The sequence below is a fragment of the Perkinsus marinus genome (assembly GCF_000006405.1).
Source record: "Perkinsus marinus ATCC 50983 genomic scaffold scf_1104296958234, whole genome shotgun sequence".
NCBI lineage: Eukaryota > Perkinsozoa > Perkinsida > Perkinsidae > Perkinsus > Perkinsus marinus.
Genome location: NW_003206847.1, coordinates 908,578 through 925,777, shown reverse-complemented (window position 1 = coordinate 925,777; position 17,200 = coordinate 908,578). Strand labels below are relative to the sequence as shown.

Genomic DNA, 17,200 nt, shown 5'->3' with positions numbered 1-17,200 from the left:
GTCCTGACCTCACCACGCGATGATCTATCGCACTTAGTACATATCCTCACAAAATATTTCAGGGTTGTTGTTTTTATTATAATCCTATCAAAATGGGAGGATCACAGTCCATCAGTAAGAGCGAGATGCACTCCATCGCTAGTTTCACTGAACAGGACATTCGGCGTTTGTACAGCAGGTACTATAGGTGGTCTGAGTTTTTCACGCTATTCCCCATCTATCAGATTCCAAGCCTTGGACAAGGATGGCAATGGCCAATTAGATCCATCAGAGCTACTTGGTAAGGTCAGTTGAAGACGTTTGTCAACGTTCCGTACGGCAGGCGTTAAGGAGATTTCAGAGAACCCTTTAGTACAGCGAGTTGTTAGTATCTTCGACGTGGATGGCAATGGTAATAGCTTGCGGACTACCATCCTTTCAATTGATCGGGTAACACGACTCGGGTTCAGGTACAGTATCATTCATAGAGTTCTTAGTCGGCCTGGCTAGAGTGGCGGTCGGCTCCGATGAGGAAGAAAAGCTCAAGTTTGCATTTGAGGTGCTTCCGCTACTTGGAAGGTTCAAAAATTTTTTGCCTTTTCCCGTCATCATCGCTCAGTATTCATCGTGGAGCGCAGCGTACCTCCACGATTTCCGCTTTGTGAAATACTTGGCTCTCCTTCTGTGGGACTCCTAGGGGAGCCGAGCCAAAGTTCTCTCGTTTAGAGGCCCACTGGATGGGAGAAATACTAGAGTACCATCTTTTTGCTCTCAGGTGTACGACGTGGATAAGGATGGATACATCAGTAATGGCGATCTTTTTCAAGTGAGTCTATCCACCAGCTATCTAGATTACGATCGTCCGTCGGCAGGTGATGAAGATGATGGTTGGTGAGAATCTCACGGAAGAGCAGCTCCAGCAGTTGGTAGACCGCACAATAAGAGACACCGATAAGTACTACTGTATCCTTTCTTTCCGCCATACATCACTCATACAGGAATATGGATGGCAAACTGTCCTTTCTCGAATTCAAGGCTGCAGTTGAGAACATCAAAGTTGCTGAGCAGCTAGCAGTTGATATCTGATCTTGATGCTTGCCTCTCACTACGTTGTCTTCTCACGCTCCATACAGCGATGCAGGCTGCACCATGCAGTTTATCCACTAGAAGTATATAACATTTTTCGTGCTGTGATATTAGCCTGATAGTTTTCAAATTCGGCCCGTTATGGAGTTCAAGTCGACAAATTTATTCGTGCGGAATAGTAGAGCTGCCTTGCGCATGAAAATATCCCGGGATGGCCGCCATCCGATGGCGTGTGTGTCGACTGCCCCAGAGCATATCTTATGGTACGGCGGTACCAAGGCATTTCTTGCTATGGCATAGCTGCCCCGATTGTAGGAACCGATTGTAACAAGGCATAACCTCGAGTGGCATATCTGCTACGATTGTAGGAATCGATTGTAAAAAGGCATATCCTTGAGTGGCATATCTGCGCCGATTGTAGGAATCGATTGTAACAAAGCATATCCTTGAGTGGCATATCTGCCCCGCTTGTAACAAGGCATACGCCGGAGTGGTATAGCTGCCCCACCTATAGAACTTGATTGTTCCAAGACATATCCCGGAGTGGCATATCTGCCCCGCCTGCAGAATTCGGTTGCAACAAGGTGTATTTTGGAGTGGCATATCTACCCCGCCTGCAGAAATCGGTTGCAACAAGGTATATTTTGGAGTGGCATATCTGCCCCGCCTGCAGAAATCGGTTGCAACAAGGTAGATTTTGAAGTGGCATATCTGCCCCGCCTGCAGAAATCGGTTGCAACAAGGTGTATTTTGGAGTGGCATATCTGCCCCGCCTGCAGAAATCGGTTGCAACAAGGTATATTTTGGAGTGGCATATCCGCCCCGCCTGCAGAAATCGGTTGCAACAAGGTAGATTTTGGAGTGGCATATCTGCCCCGCCTGCAGAAATCGGTTGCAACAAGGTATATTTTGGAGTGGCATATCTGCCCCGCCTGCAGAAATCGGTTGCAACAAGGTATATTTTGGAGTGGCATATCTGCCCCGCCTGCAGAAATCGGTTGCAACAAGGTATATTTTGGAGTGGCATATCTGCCCCGCCCGCAGAAATCAGTTGCAACAAGGTATATTTTGGAGTGACATATCTGCCCCTACTGTGAAATTTATTCCTTCCAAGCATACTAAGTGTTAGCGTTGTCGCCTCGAGGTGAAAGGTGGTAAAACATACCTTGTAACAGTATAGCATCAATAGAGACCATAGAATGGCAGTAGGCTTATCAACGAGTCGCTCAGTGTACTCTATCACAACTCTGGTGTAATGCCGCCGGCAGCGGACCGTGATACCGACATACTGGCACTACCCTTCGATGACTCTGGATCATGGCAGCTCATCACGAAGGAGCTCTCTCAAGTATATGCGGTCAAGCTGCTTGTTTACATGAGAAGTCTCGTAGGTCTGTGATGAGAAAGGCGGTGATCTACGCACGCCAGAGGAGTGAGCTTGTCCTCTAGATTGTATTCGAGATTGAAGCCAATGGTAACAGATACCAGCAGCTTCTCACCCACCTAGCTCACTACAGTGGATGTGTCCCGCTAGACGTGGAGACAATGAACACAAGCAGCAGTGCAGTGAAGCGACGAAAAAGCAGACGTAGTACACCGATATGACATCTGCCCCGGCACTCACAGTGGTAAGGTGCCGGCAGTGAGGACGAGAATATCCTTCCACAAATAGTTGAAGTGCCCTCTAGCTTCGCTGATGTTGTCACGATCTTCGAGCAAGTCAAAGGTTGGTCTTGAGAGCTCTCTCGGTATATCTCTTACGCCTGACTATTCAGAGATTTCTCCAACTCTGTACGACGTCTTTTTCGACTTCATCCTCCCAGCCATGTCTCGGTACGTGTTGGATGGTCAAGAGACTCTCCCAGAGAACCGTCCCATGCTGCTCCTCAAAGGTGTTTCTCGCTGAATTCTATCCTCAGGGCTATGTCTCAGGCAGTACTGGAAGCGTGACCATCCCCAATCGTCTCAGCCTGTACGTCTTATGCTGTAGCTTCCTCTGTCTACTCCCATCGCGTAGGACTCCCGAGGCGAGTCGTTGATGTGACCTCATCCCTGGCAGATCCTCGAATGGTCTCAGCTAACTTCAAAAGGTTCTTCTCCCGCTCGAACGGTCGTGTCCCCACCCAGGCCCACAAGCTAATTTGCTTCCTGAATTACTTTGCGCAAGCTTTGGGGTCACTATCAGTTGCTCATAACGTGGCAGATAGCCCACCCCCTTTAGATACGCTCCTCTGAGACAAGCAACCCCCGAGCCCTCGGAGGCCGGTGATGAAACTATAGAGCATGATATAGAGAGGGAGGGGGTCAGTGAGTATGAAGATTCGTCGTACAGGGAGCTAGTCGAGCTGAACTCCAAAGATGTAGGAGGATGCACTGGGATATCTCAGCCTTGGCAAATGTTATTTGTTTTTCTACTCATGACGAACCGGGCAGGGGAGATTCCACTTCTGGTTGAGTGACTCTTGAAAGTATAGCTGATTGAGATCTCTCCAGATCGCCCTATCAGTGCCGTCAGTAGGCTGTAAGGTTTTACTCAGACGTATATTCGTATTGCCCGTCGCATCATCGACGAGAACATCGTCCCCCAGTGTCCACCATCGGAAGAATGGCTGGATGAGGAGTGGTGGACGGCGTGCAGTGTTGGCCTTGCGGAAGTGGACATTCTCGAGACTACAGATGTGAAGCATCTTGTGAATTCTCACTCTAGTGATATCTCTTTGACTGTCAACGAGGGCCATGCTCAATACCTACCCTATAACAGTGCTGATAGAAATGATAATAAATTGAGGGGGAAGACCCTTCTTGGCTTGACCACGAACAAGTACTTGTCGCATTTCCTGCTGGGGTGACACTTGTACCTCAGGCCCTTCGGTGATGCTTTAGGCTTGGGTACTGGTGTAGAGGAGGCTTATGCGATGGAGCACCCTGAGGTCTTGGTTGCTCTGGCCTTGTGTGAGCCCACAAGCACAGGTCGGTAACAGCTAGAATGTCGCCACATTTCACCGGAGCCTGATACTGAGGTACGATACCGGAGAATATATCGGTGTGTGGTGGAAGGAAGTACTCCAGAGTGACCGGTATCGGTAGCTCCTTCATGTGCTCTGGGAGGTGACGTTAACCTGTCCATGGTCCGCACCCAGGATATTTGTCAGCATACTGGACACCTGTTCGTCTACCGTCACCTGCCCTGATACAGGCCTCCCACTAGCTAACAGAGAGATCATCAGTCTCGTGAGGCTCCCTCGTTCGGGTTCATCTGGGGATAAGAAAGAGATCAACCCTACAGCAGAGTGCATCCATACACTTAACGAGTGATCCCTTACTGTTAGAGTCGCCTATATGTCCACGTAACAGGCTCATCCTGTCGGTGGGGTCAGCTGCCTCTTTGTCTCGAAAGAATGCCGAAGGTGATTTTATACATTCGTATTCACCATCAGTCAGTGCCTCAGTAGGAATTGATGTTAGTGAGCAGGAGGAGCGTATCTTCTCTCCGTTACCGCAGCAGGCACCTTTGATACTGTAGAAGCCTGAATCTAAACCGTCCTTAACAATAGGTTCAGGTATCCCATCCCCGACTCGTCTCCTCTAGGGACCGTGGGAGTCTCATCTGAGGCTCGTTTCCTCCTACTATGGTTGGCGGTCTCGGTCATAGGGAAGCCGTTGCTCTTCTGGGATCGAACTGGAGAGGTCTTAATAGAAATGAAAATGAGCCTTTCCGTTACTTTTTTACTCGTCATTAATCGTCCATTACTATATTCGGGCGAGACCTCCGTGTCCGTGGATGTTATTCCACCTGTGTCAGTTGAAGCACAGCGGTATGCGCATTGATATCGAGGAGATCAAAGAGTCGCTGATTCATGTGGTGAAGGCCTGCCAGCTGAAGAAGGTTCTGGTCAAACACGTCCTAGGGTGATAATGTCTCGTGTTCTGACAGTTCTTCAAATTTCTTGCATTAGAGCTTTCGAGAGGACATTTTCATCTGTACTGGTCCCCTCTAACCATCGGACTTTGGCATGTCCCTTCAGATACCTTCTGGACTACGGCTTGGAGTGCTCGCGAGATGATCAGCTGCTCCATAGGCCCGAGGCAGAACATGTGAATGTGCTGCGAGGACTGTACTCGACTGTAACCGCTGGTGTCTGATCCATTCGAGTTCAATACATGCGATTCGAGTTAACGAGGTTCAATGAGTTTCCGATTAGAATCAGCGATTCATAGGGGATTCAACTCTCACATAAGAAAGTTCGTGCATGGCCATACGTGAGCATCCAAGGTAGAAAGCAATTAGCAGAAAAGAATGCCCACGGTATAGTTACACGAGCTACCTAATTGCTTGACTGCAGTTTACAACCATCTGAATACCAAGGCGCTGAATACTTCCGCAGTTGAGTTAGATTTTCACATGAGACTGGCCATGAGTGATGACCATTTAATAGACATTTGAATGTTTCGATGACCTTATGTAGATTCACGTTAAGCTCGAAACCCGACATACGTTAACGTAGCGAAAGAGGCATGTGTTGTGAACACTCTTCTAACACAAAAGTTTCATCAAGAAAGCTTCAGTTGCATGTGGGTTGGAAATGGAACCGGGGTTATTGGATTTTTTTCCTTCGTTTACAAGTTAATATACCAAAGTTCGGCTCCTTCTCATCATGAAATAACCAAGTCTCGAGAGGAGTCGTCCATCGTGGAGGCCGAGATCGAGACACCATACATAGAGGGCAGTCCTGCATGCTTAGGATTACTGAACACCCGTTGAACACTGTTGGACCCACCTGTATTGTTGAGGATTCCAATGATAACTCATGCTTCGATTCAGAGCCGATACATATGGGTTTAGTTGCCGGCGAGATGACAAAACGCATGTCCACTGATGCGCGGAACCCCTTCGGATTCTTCCGCCAGCATTGCTGAGGAAATGCTATTCGTTAACAACCAGGGGGGGGGGGGGAGTGGCACCTCTCTCGGAGAGAAGTGGGGAGTTGTCTCGAGGAACATAGCGCATGCTCCGGGCTCGACGTTGACCATGCAAGCAATCGTTCCTTCTTGCAAACACGCGGACTCACTGTCCGGCAAGAAAAAGCATAGTGCGTCACGAGCTGTCAGAAAACAGAGAATGTCACAAATGCGCCCTCAGTATTGAAATAAATCGTCGCTTTCCTTAGCTGAGTTGAGAAGTTTCCTCACTAATCATAGGAGCTCATATACGAGTTGGGGTAGAGGTGTACGGAAACCGATAAGAATTTCCCGAAATTCCCTCAGAATTTTGTCACCGAGATATGTGGTTGACCACGTGCATATTTTCCCACACTGTGCGCCCTAATCGAAGTTCACAATTTGGGCACAGACTGACCATTCCTGATCTTCGATAAAGCCACCCAGACCGTTAACAAGGTGCAGTCTGCTGTATCATAGCCAACCAGTCTATGCTGGAGAGTATGATCCGCATGGAGAGGCGTGTGGTAGCTCCCGTTGAAGAAACGCACCTGAAACGATAGTCTCTCATTCGTGCTGCGAACAGCAGCAGTTCACCTTATCGTGGCTTTCTTGGTAGGTAACAGAATATTCTGGGAACATTTCCTTTACCAGGAACGTAACGTGAGCTCTAAGGGTGTCGAAATACTCGCGATAGTCAACACCATCGGCATCGATCACATCAGACGGCCGAGTGAGACCATCTGCATGACCAAAGAATATTCCCACCGACATGACCAAAGGGACACACTGACCAGCATAGTAATCGTAATGGTACATGTTCACGTTCTCTCTCTCGAGGAGAGCTTCTTTACGCTTTGCCAGAGCGAGCAACGGGCCGAGGCGTCCTCGGAAAATCTGCGAGTTGAACCAGAAACCTACACAAGCAACGCCCACCAGTACGAGGGCAGCAGCAAAACCCTTTGTGGAAAGTGTAACGGTGAAACTGCCTATTCTTACCATGCTGCCGCAGCATCGACCTGGCCTCACATGGGGACATGCTACGCAGCGGGCGACACAGGCTGGTGTTGATACGAAGGAAAGCATGCTTCGCAATTCCTATGAACGAGGCTTCCCTAACACTCATTGGCAACTTCTGTGACTTACCAGGGTACCCGGGGTATCCTGGTTCCCACTCAACGAGTGAATTCGTCATCTCACCGTTCGCCAAGCGGTTGCCTAAGACACAACCTCGTCTCGAGAACTTAACAGCTCATCATACCATCAGTTGGCTTTATGGGAGTGTCACACTTCGCATGCTCGAGGTAGCCACCTCGCGAGAACCACTGACCACATATGGTGCACTCGTTCATGAAACCAGCATCCCTGTAGCAGATATTGCTCCACAGGTTTCTGTTGATTTCACCAGATGGGTTGCCCTGCATCTCCACAATGGCCTTTTAACCACGCCCGACTGGGTTTCAAACACGTCCCTTTTGCCCCTGGGGGCAGATGGACGGTGACTGTTCGCTCCGTATTTGGCCGAGCTCCTCCACCAGGAGCATGTTCGGCGCAAAACCTACGATGAGAGACTCATTCGGTGGTGACAGACAAGACATGAGGCCATACCAGTCACCCTTTGGTATTTCAATGAGCTTCGGCCGATGGCATTTAAGATGACACCCCACACGACAGCCGTGGGATTCGTACCTGCGTGCCATGCTCTCCCAAGATGACCAATAACGGGAAGACCCACCGCGCACAGAGGATTATTTCGTTCCCCTCGTCCCACCATCGAATGTGGCATTCTTCACAAGCTACATCCATGTCATCACCTGATCATGATAGTATGATAAGACGCCATGTTAGTTCACTGACTTGGTTCCTCCTCGGTCACCGAAATAGTATTCGACTGCTCCGAAGTGCACGATGGACAGTACCACGTGGTAGTCGGCACCGACTGGAGTATCGGTCGAGTGCATCTGATATGCCTAGCCTGTGCTCACCACAAGGAAGGCTAGAGGACCTCAGATGGTATGCGTTGGAACATCCCGGTCCATCGCATAGCAGTATTTCATCACCATCACACCAACATGTGAGGCCACAGTGAGTGCAGGGCTAAGTCAGGAGTATACACTTGGGAACTGCGTGTTGGGTAACTCACGACATCATCATCGACGACGACGGCTGATTCCCTAGAAGGGCTCTGATCATGCCGACTGTCGGGCCGGATCATGGTCATCAATAGTATACTGAGGAGCCGTACGTGGCAAGTGGTTGTGATGCTCTATGAGGCAAAGCATCACCATTAGGTCGCTGTCAAGAGTGAACGGACCATCTCGCCTCCTCCACAGACTTGAGATCAGATATTCATGTGTTGTTTCCGCACAACTCCTACTCGTCTTAAGAGAGCCCAATGGGCAATAACAAATACAACATTGAAATTAGAAACGACTATTGGAACATTCTATGAACTCTTCTCAGCGTTTCTCATTGTTGAATCGCTCACGACCAGCGCTTGACCACTCATCATGCCGACCCATCCGGCGAGGTAGAGTATTGGCAGAGACTGAAGCAGATAATAAGCAGAGCCTCTCAGTAGAGCCAAGCCTACCCAAACAGGATGGAGGCTGTAGTTGAGGTGGAAGTAGAAAGCGGGGAGCATCGGCAGGGCATAGCAGATGGACTCTTTCACAGAGTTGGAGGGCCCACTGTCTCGTTCCTTCAAAACTCCAACTGGTAGAAACAGCACGCCCAGGCCTAGTGCTGCCGCACCTAAGACGAGGCGAGGTCAACGTCCCTCAATGAGGCCACTTCCATAGAGTATGGGGTGAATTAACTGACCCGTAAATGCAGTCGCACCCATACGCGCTCGCATGCCCCATAGGAACCGTTGAAGCATTGGAGGATCAACAATAACTGCAGCCATTTAGAGGATCATCTCTCGTCAAGGATAGAAATGAAAAACAGGCATCGACTAGGGGCAGACTGAAAGGCCGATCGAAGAAAGTTATCAGCCTCGGAAAGATCAGTCGAGTTAGAGCGTCATCAACTCGACAGAGACATGAGCAGAAATCATGAGACTACACAAACCTAACGACAGCTAACACCTATCTAGAAATGCTAAAAACGATGATGATTGCAGCATCTGTACTTGGAGGAAGAACGATCCCCTCATAAGTGTAAATAAGGAGATGCTCGTACTAGGTAGTAGTGGCATACCACTCGACGTTCCGATTCGGAATATGATGCCTGGGGGCGACTTTGAGGGTCGACGACAGGAGGTTGCTGAGGAGTTTTACCAGGCCCAAGCCATGGTGGATATACCGGTCGCTTCTCAGAGGTACCTCCAGTTCTTCGCCATGTAGTTGGTCCCGGTCCGTTGCCAGTGGTAGTCCCAGGCCTACGCCACGGAGTTGGTCCCGGTCCGTTGCCAGTGGTAGTCACAGGTCTACGCCATGTAGTTGGTCCCGGTCCGTTGCCAGTGGTAGTTGCAGGCCTAGGGGATGGCGTTGGCCCCGGTCCGTTGCCAGTGGTAGTTGCAGGTCTACGCCATGTAGTTGGTCCCGGTCCGTTGCCAGTGGTAGTTGCACGTCTACGCCACGGAGTTGGTCCCGGTCCGTTACCAGTGGTAGTTGCGAGCTTCTGCCCTAAAGTATATACCGGCCGCTTGTCAGACATACGCACAGTCTTTTGCCATCGAGTAGATGACCCCGGTCGGCTTCCAGTGGCACTCCCATCTGCACCATTCTGTAGATACCGACCGTTCCCCCTCAACCATGGGTTGCATACCGGAGGTTCGTCAGTAAAGCCGATGGATAGCGGCGCTTGCTGATTGCCACTTCTAGAGGACCGTTCAACAACAAAGTAGATATTCCCAGCACGATCGCATGCCGCCGGACAAGTGGCATATGACGGATTCGGCAAGCAAAAGTCATCGGACACGAACTCCGGCTGAATACTAATGAGGAAATACTGACCACTCTTTTTAGTTTGGCGAAAAGTGTTCGAGCCAACGATTAAAGAATCCACCGAACACGTGGCTCCATTGGCCAGGGGTCTTCGCTTTGTCGATTTGAACACAGTCGGGGATGTCGTTCTAACCCTCTCCAATGCAAATGTGTATGTAACGGATGCGTCGAGGATGACAACGCTCAAGGCAGTAGTCTGAGGTGATGCGAAACCAGGGACCAGGCTGAGGACTTCGCCACGATCGCCACTTGTTTTCGCAGACCAAATCAAGATAACTTTCTGGGACGCTCCTAACACCGTATGCCAGATCTCGGATCGGCCTGACCGGCTCACAGCCACAAAGACTTCATCCTCTATGACCACCATATGAGTTGGGAAAGTTTCGACAGAAGAAACCTCGGGAATTTTACCAAAGGCTCTCACTTCGTTCGCCTCGACATTATAGTCAAACAGGAAATACACCGGTGATGGGAAGTGGGCAGGTCTGAGGATGTAGAGATGCCTGGTATGAGCAGCATAGTAGAACAGTGTTTTGGTGTTCGGTGTCACGTTGGGGAAAAATGATAATTCTGGCATTAGCGTGATCCCTCTCCCTGAGGGAAATATCGGTTGGAGGACCACAGACGATCCGCACTGGAATATACCAAAGACGACACCATCATTGGTGAAGATGAAGTTTGGCATTCCCCCAATGTTGAGAACAATCTCTTCGGTGCAGCAATCCAGAGTGAGTACAGGCTTAGGGATGTAAGACACGATGTCACACATCAGATGTCGTGTCAGTCCGACATGTGATGAGTGCTTCCGAAGTCTCTCAAGCAACGAGTACCGCAGAGCTCCCACGTGTGCAGGAGATAGCATTCCCAGGGGACGATATAATGCTAAGCAGACTATCAGATCAGTCCGTAGTATAAACAATGGCCCATATAAAGTGCCTTTCTCTAGTTCCTCATCAACTCAACAGCTAGATGCAGACACAGGCATTGCTGCTTTTAATTCACGTTTCATTTCATTTACGATAGTGTCCCTGCTGAATTACTCAACCCGGGAGCCGTAACATTGAGGGCTCCAGCGGCATTCCGCTGGGTGAATTGAGGAACGACAACCGGTGGGGGTGTCGGTGACGGGGAGACGCCTACAAATCGGCAGTGTAGCTGTGGCCAATATTGGAGTGCCCATCTACCTCGAGGACTCGGCAAGCTCACGAGCGGAGGAGTTGGAGATGGGTAGAATCTACGTCACCGAGAAGTATGATACCATGTAGTGTGGGGAAATATGCACATGGTCAACTCAATTTCAGCTTTTTTTGTTTTTTGTCGGTTTCTCAACACTTTTTCCCTAGTGCGTATACAAACCTCTTCAAATAAGTGAAAAAACTCCCTGAGCTCAGCTGAGGATAGCGAACATATATTCCTACTCCAACACTGATACCATCCATATCCCAATAAGACGAAAAACGGATAAGACACCCTAAGGCTCCCATGACTTACTCGTACGAATTACTAATGCTACGAGCCCCAAAGTGCTGCTGCTGCTGGGCTTGGAACCGATACGGATACGGTCCTGGATAAGGTATCGGTGCCGGACAGTAGCACGCATGCCTAAACGCGCCGTGAAAAGCGAAGACACAAGTAGACCTACTTTCGACTGTCATCCGATTCACTTCCCAAGGGCGAATGAACACCCTGGAGTGGTGATATACTATCGTTATCTTTACCACTCCCGGCTTGAGACGAGGCAGAGGGACAGCATTGGAGGCCGGGCTGAGCAAAATCAATGGTATGTAAGTCAACACTGTAGTGGTGCCTTACAGGAGTTCCTCTGTGGAAAACAGGAATTTGGTTGGATTGCGGTATCATTTGCTGCTGCTGGTGATGATGATGGTGGACCATATGTGGGCTCGGAAATCCTGGATGGATTGGCATGCAATAGCCGTGGTCCCACGTCCCCATATGATAGCAGTTATGAGTCGGTCCATACGGCACCATCGGGCATACACCTGCGTTACGACAATGCAGCGAGCACTACGATAGGTCGGTGACCTGGATAAGGCGGCCCGGCAAGGGAGTCACTGTGGGACGAATTGAGAGCTTCATTCTGGAGTAACAATGAAAATACTATGAAGGGATGTAAGTTCACTTTTTTGCCGTCCTCTGCGATGGCTGATAAATACATCTTCACAAATTCGGCTTTTGCAGCCAGGGTGGAACGACTCGATATCAGGTCGAAAAGAGTCGACACATGAGATGCTCCTGAGAAGAGGTAGCACATACCACTGGATGAGGTCCTTACCACGCGTTGCGAGGAGCACCACTCTGGCGCTGTCCTCCTTATCGATAACGCCCTTATCCAGCATGAGGCCAATGGTCTCTAACACCAACGCTCTGTGCCTGACACACATGAAATTGTGTCTATTTTGTTATTTATGTTCGCAACAAACCTCACCTGTTAACCTCCGGAGAGGCGACATAACCTGTTCTTTGTTGAGTTGATGATGATGATGACGATGTGCCCACAGTTGAAGGAGTTATGGTAGTAACTCTGCTGCCCATCTTGCTGTTGCTAGTAATAGCAGCCAGTAGTCTCTCATCGGCAAAGGGTGGCGAGCACACCCTTGGAAACTACCAACGTATGTGGCCCTGTCGACCACCAAGGAGTACGTGACTTACCGGTCCTATATCGCTAACTGCAGGACTAGGGGATCTGCTATCGAATGCTACTGTGGCGGTGGCGCTAGTCGAAGACACACAGCACGAAGGGACTATGGTAGAGGTAGTCGACATTGGCCTGAACCAGTGTTGAAGGAATATATGTTCGCTTTCCTCAGCTGAGCTCGGGAGTTTCCCATACAGTGATAGAGGAATATATATTCGCTTTCCTCAGCTGAGCTCGAGAGTCTCCTATACAGTGTTAGAGGAATATATGTTCGCTTTCATCAGCTGAGCTCAGGAGTTTCCCATACAGTGTTGGAGGAATATATGTTCGCTTTCCTCAGCTGAGCTCGGGTGTTTCCCATACAGTGTTGGAGGAATATATGTTCGCTTTCCTCAGCGGAGCTCGAGAGTCTCCTATACAGCGTTAGAGGAATATATGTTCGTTTTCCTCAGCTGAGCTCAGGAGTTTCCCATACAGTGTTTGAGGAATATATGTTCGCTTTCCTCAGCTGAGCTCAGGAATTTACTCGGTAAAAAGGGTTCAGAAACCAACAAGGATTTCCGGAAGTTTCCTCATATTTTTCACATTGTCACCGACACACATAGTTAACCAGGAGCCGTCGTTATCCCAAGCGAGACATCTACTCAACATAACTACTAGCATACTCCCCCACTGCTGACAGACTTGATAGCACCTCTGGACCGGGGAGAAGCGAGGCTCTCCCGTCCGTGGTGACTCTTGAGGTGGTGGCGGCCGATCGTTGATACCCGAGCTACTTCCAAAGGGCACCAAAGTCAGTTGAGGACTGTAGTCAGAAGATGACATACGACCTTAGTAAACAGGTAACTGGTGAACCATCGTACCATTGCAATATTGACACACTAAACTCATGCTAGATTTCCGAGCGGTAACTTGCAACCAGAGAATGACAACTGATACAGATCTTCCTCATCAGACGGCAACCGAGCTGATGATGAGTCATCATCAGCTCGGAAGAGGAGCTCAGCAGGGGCTTACAATAGTCATCATTGGTGACTATACCGTAAACCTCTGCTGAGCTCCGCTGCAACACAGTGGAGCTTCTCATACTCTCGGCCACAAAAACGACGATAATTTCCGTTATGGAAAGCTGCCATTTTGAAATAATGATACTATGAATACATCACTCAGTATAACTACAACGAATATTACCAGTGGTTTGTAACACTAAAGTAACACTACTTCGTAACTAGAATACTACGTTTCTGAATGGGGAATGCTTTCTCTCTTCGGTGAAATTTTCAGGGACTCTCTATGGCCTGCTGCTGCATATATCTGAGTTGACACCCTCTATACAGGGCCATAACAGTTGACCTTCAGCACCATCATAAGACCGACCAGAGGAGACGTCCATCAAGACGGCACTGGTGCTGATTCACTACACCCCAGTAGAGGCTTGTACGTCTACAAGCACTGCAACTGGTCAAACCGATTTGACGGACTGAAAACGCAACACCGCTTTTTTCGACCAATGCATATCTGAGGTCTCGGCCAGTGCCGTTGTTATAAGCCTCTGAGACATCTTACTTAAGGAACGAAGACGAAACCACGGTGAGGGATAAATGAGACCCTCACCAGGTCGGCTTACAACCAATGACAACAACAAGGAACAGTTGAAATGTATAGACGCATCTAAAATTGATGTCAGTCACGACGAAAGTTGGTCGAGTGTAAAGTAATAGTAGTGGCAACAGAGAACTGTAATATACAGTGAAAGCTCCTCGAGCTGCACTGAAACGAACCAGGGTGAAATGTGATACTGCTGCTATCAGTATTCACCGATAGTAACTTCCCTAAGACTATCAACGCATTGATCGATAGCCTGAGGACTATGGTGAGCACCAACGCAGATCCTCACAAGAGTGTTTTTCTCAGAGGCCAAACCATCATTTTCAAGAGGGGAGGTCAATAACGGCTGCACTACGAAGCCTCGCTCTTGCATAGCAAGGGCAACCCTCTGTGCGTCAGCCACTCTCACTACTTGCGCGAAGGACTGAGCATCTGTAATGATATCAGCACCGATGTTCTCCAAGTCTCTTCGCAGTCTACGCGTATTGGCCTGGACACGAGCCAACCGCTCGCTGCCCTCAACTCGTTTGATAGCTTCCGTGGCCACCTTACACGAGCCAGGAGGGGAACTAGCACTGAAGCAGTAACCACTGCCGTATAGTGTCTGGTGGTCGATCATAGTTTGCTTCCCAACACAGAACCCTCCTTGAGATGCAAAGGTCTGCTCTAGTGAGCCGACCAAGATGTCCACAGAAGAACAACGGACCTAACATTGAGAACCAATACGAGACCAGCAACTAGATCGGTCCGTGCTTACTCCATAATACTCACAATAGCCACGACCAGTAGCACCGACAGTGCCGATCCCATAAGTATCATCAAGGAGAAGATAAGCACCAAAGTTGTCTTTGATATCAACGACCTGAGCGGGACCAACTTCAACCTTCGAAGTGCTGTACAAACCTCACCTTTCTGAGATCGATACCGAATTGGGCATCCATGACGACCCACACACGAGAGACGTGACTTGATAGCTTCACCTCACGCATTTTACTCTCGACAAGGTCGAAGAGCTCATCGACGTCACCAGACCACCAAGTGACATTCTGGCATCTCGACAATTTAACCCCAGTGCGGATACCATAAGTGGCGTATTTGTGAATTATAACAAAGTCGTTCTTCTTGATGAACGCTTGAGCCTACCATACAAGAGAACCTCACAAGAGGCCTTGAAGTACTCTCATTGACCCACCGCACTGGATGCGGTGAGAGCATGATGACTGTACAGAATCGCCGCCTCGGTTCCTAGGAAATCCTTGATAGTTTTCTCCAGTTCAAGGTGCTCCAAAGTAGTGCCTGAAGAACAGCAGCTTTCATCCCCGGTATAAATACGTCATTGTAGCTCACCGTAGAAGCCTCGAGGCCCGCATGCCCCCACTCCTCGCTCCTCGATCACTTCCAAAGCAGGCTCGCTGACAGCCTTAGCAGGATCATGCAGGAGTGATAGAGGATCGAATACGGCGAACTCTTGGAGGGGCACATCCCGGTCGGATCCTTCAACTGGAGTGCTCGAGACCGTACCTGAGTCGATCATCCTGGCAATGTAACACACACTGGAGTTTCACCCTAGGGATATGAAAACACTAGTAGGAACTATATTCCACGACTACTGCATAGCGCGAATATCGCGCTTTTTCACAAAGTATTACGCCACTTCACGATAAACGAATGAAACTCCAGTGTTATATGCTCCAACACTTACTCGTGTCCTCGGATGAGAATATAAGCCCGTTATGCGGAACTTCAAACTTGCAATTGGGGACCAACTCGTCGGGTTTCCAGTAATCAGACAAATGCGGCAACTCCACAGTTTCCAAAGGAGCATGGGACAACCAATGACGATACGAAATGGCCTCTTCTTCCGGTACGGAGTTATTATAGCAAATACCTGCCATATACAAAATATATTCGCTCTCCTCAGCTCAGCTTCACAGCTTCCTCACTAACTATAGGAGTTTACATACGAATTGCGAGAATAAACAGAAATTAACAAGAAATTTGCGAAATTTCCTCAGAATTTCCATATTCTCGCCAACACACGTGGTTGACCATGTGCAAATTTTACCACACTTTCCACAACACACACTCAAAGGAGATAGTCTCACCAGTCTCCTTGGCCACCTCCTTCATCATCGATATAGTGTAGTCAATCTGCTCACGCGTGTGGCTGGCGCTCACACAGAAACGAGCTCGCGAGAGGAGCACAGGGACAGCTGGATATCCAACCTAAGAACCAGAACTCATGATTTCAAGCTCCCAGACTAGAGATAACTTACCACAACGCAGGCTAGGTTACGCTTCAGTGCTGCTCGGAAGAAAGTGGGGACAGTCTCTGGCACGCACAAGAGGACACAGATAACCGGAGAGTCGATGTCGCCAATGACAGTGAGCTTCAACTTCCGTAATTCACTACGGAGGTAGTTAGAGTTCTCACGAATAGCATGAATCTGCCAAAGCGACACCACAGTGGGACTCAACTCCTCAGCAGCATGGCCCTACCTTCTCCTCGCCCCTAGGGGTCCTCATGACCTCGAAAGCTGCAATAATCTGTGATGTAACCATTGGTGTCATAGCCGATGCATGAAGATAACCGGTGGAAGTAGCACGCAGGTACTACAAAACAGACCCGTACTGCGGTCGGGCTGGTGTCGAGCCAGACTTACATCTATTAGAGTTTTATCACCCGCGACATAACCACCGTTCGAACCAAAGGACTTCGTGAAGGTTCCCATCATCATATCAACATGCTTGGTATCTGACTAGCAATCACCAAAGCTACTTCCTATGATTATCATAGCTCACCAACGCCGAGGAGTTCCGTCACACCACGACCAGTAGGGCCAACAGCTCCAATAGAGTGAGCCTCATCTAGCCACAGATAACAGTGATAACGGTACTTCAGCGTAACCTACAGAGAAACAGTAAAAAAAGTGTTCGGAAATGTCGCGCGCCACAAAATTGTCACCATCACAAGTTGAGAAAA

At 49.1% G+C, this 17,200-nt stretch overlaps 6 protein-coding genes across 6 annotated transcripts in view; 2 read left to right on the top strand and 4 right to left on the bottom strand.

Moving 5' to 3' along the window:
* Positions 1-92: 92 nt before the first annotated feature.
* Positions 93-1,065, top strand: Pmar_PMAR006301 (protein phosphatase 2B regulatory subunit, putative; the record flags this gene model as incomplete). The annotated part of the gene is made up of 7 exons (XM_002774627.1): positions 93-178; positions 225-280; positions 323-391; positions 450-538; positions 755-805; positions 852-934; positions 978-1,065. The coding sequence occupies 7 exons, from the start codon at positions 93-95 to the stop codon at positions 1,063-1,065; spliced, it is 522 nt and encodes a 173-aa protein (XP_002774673.1).
* Positions 1,066-2,610: 1,545 nt separating this feature from the next.
* Pmar_PMAR006300 (hypothetical protein) lies at positions 2,611-4,978 on the top strand (the record flags this gene model as incomplete). The annotated part of the gene is made up of 10 exons (XM_002774626.1): positions 2,611-2,653; positions 2,699-2,791; positions 2,841-2,957; positions 3,125-3,239; positions 3,287-3,425; positions 3,603-3,886; positions 3,929-4,035; positions 4,262-4,376; positions 4,620-4,752; positions 4,868-4,978. 10 exons carry the CDS (start codon positions 2,611-2,613, stop codon positions 4,976-4,978), a joined length of 1,257 nt encoding a protein of 418 aa, XP_002774672.1.
* A 1,420-nt stretch (positions 4,979-6,398) lies between these two features.
* Pmar_PMAR006299 (hypothetical protein) lies at positions 6,399-7,129 on the bottom strand (the record flags this gene model as incomplete). The annotated part of the gene is made up of 4 exons (XM_002774625.1): positions 6,399-6,554; positions 6,601-6,746; positions 6,798-6,920; positions 7,003-7,129. The coding sequence occupies 4 exons, from the start codon at positions 7,127-7,129 to the stop codon at positions 6,399-6,401; spliced, it is 552 nt and encodes a 183-aa protein (XP_002774671.1).
* A 17-nt stretch (positions 7,130-7,146) lies between these two features.
* Positions 7,147-8,187, bottom strand: Pmar_PMAR006298 (hypothetical protein; the record flags this gene model as incomplete). The annotated part of the gene is made up of 8 exons (XM_002774624.1): positions 7,147-7,221; positions 7,265-7,368; positions 7,409-7,561; positions 7,612-7,692; positions 7,739-7,817; positions 7,861-7,964; positions 8,009-8,100; positions 8,147-8,187. Coding segments are annotated over 8 exons (727 nt in total), but the record flags the coding sequence as incomplete, so codon positions are not given.
* Positions 8,188-9,309: 1,122 nt separating this feature from the next.
* Pmar_PMAR006297 (merozoite surface protein 2, putative) lies at positions 9,310-9,627 on the bottom strand (the record flags this gene model as incomplete). Its single annotated transcript, XM_002774623.1, has 1 exon — positions 9,310-9,627. A coding segment is annotated over one exon (318 nt), but the record flags the coding sequence as incomplete, so codon positions are not given.
* A 4,486-nt stretch (positions 9,628-14,113) lies between these two features.
* Positions 14,114-17,200, bottom strand: part of Pmar_PMAR006296 (serine palmitoyltransferase, putative) — a 4,991-nt gene continuing 1,904 nt past the window's right edge. Inside the window, exons 9-19 of the mRNA XM_002774622.1 lie at positions 17,020-17,125; positions 16,881-16,972; positions 16,717-16,830; positions 16,494-16,664; positions 16,323-16,443; positions 15,920-16,105; positions 15,565-15,738; positions 15,410-15,513; positions 15,126-15,356; positions 14,975-15,079; positions 14,114-14,923 (exon numbers count right to left, since the gene is read on the bottom strand). Of these exons, the coding sequence (XP_002774668.1) occupies positions 14,417-14,923; positions 14,975-15,079; positions 15,126-15,356; positions 15,410-15,513; positions 15,565-15,738; positions 15,920-16,105; positions 16,323-16,443; positions 16,494-16,664; positions 16,717-16,830; positions 16,881-16,972; positions 17,020-17,125 (1,911 nt within the window). The 3' untranslated portion in view covers positions 14,114-14,416. The remainder of the gene's footprint in view (positions 14,924-14,974; positions 15,080-15,125; positions 15,357-15,409; positions 15,514-15,564; positions 15,739-15,919; positions 16,106-16,322; positions 16,444-16,493; positions 16,665-16,716; positions 16,831-16,880; positions 16,973-17,019; positions 17,126-17,200) is intronic.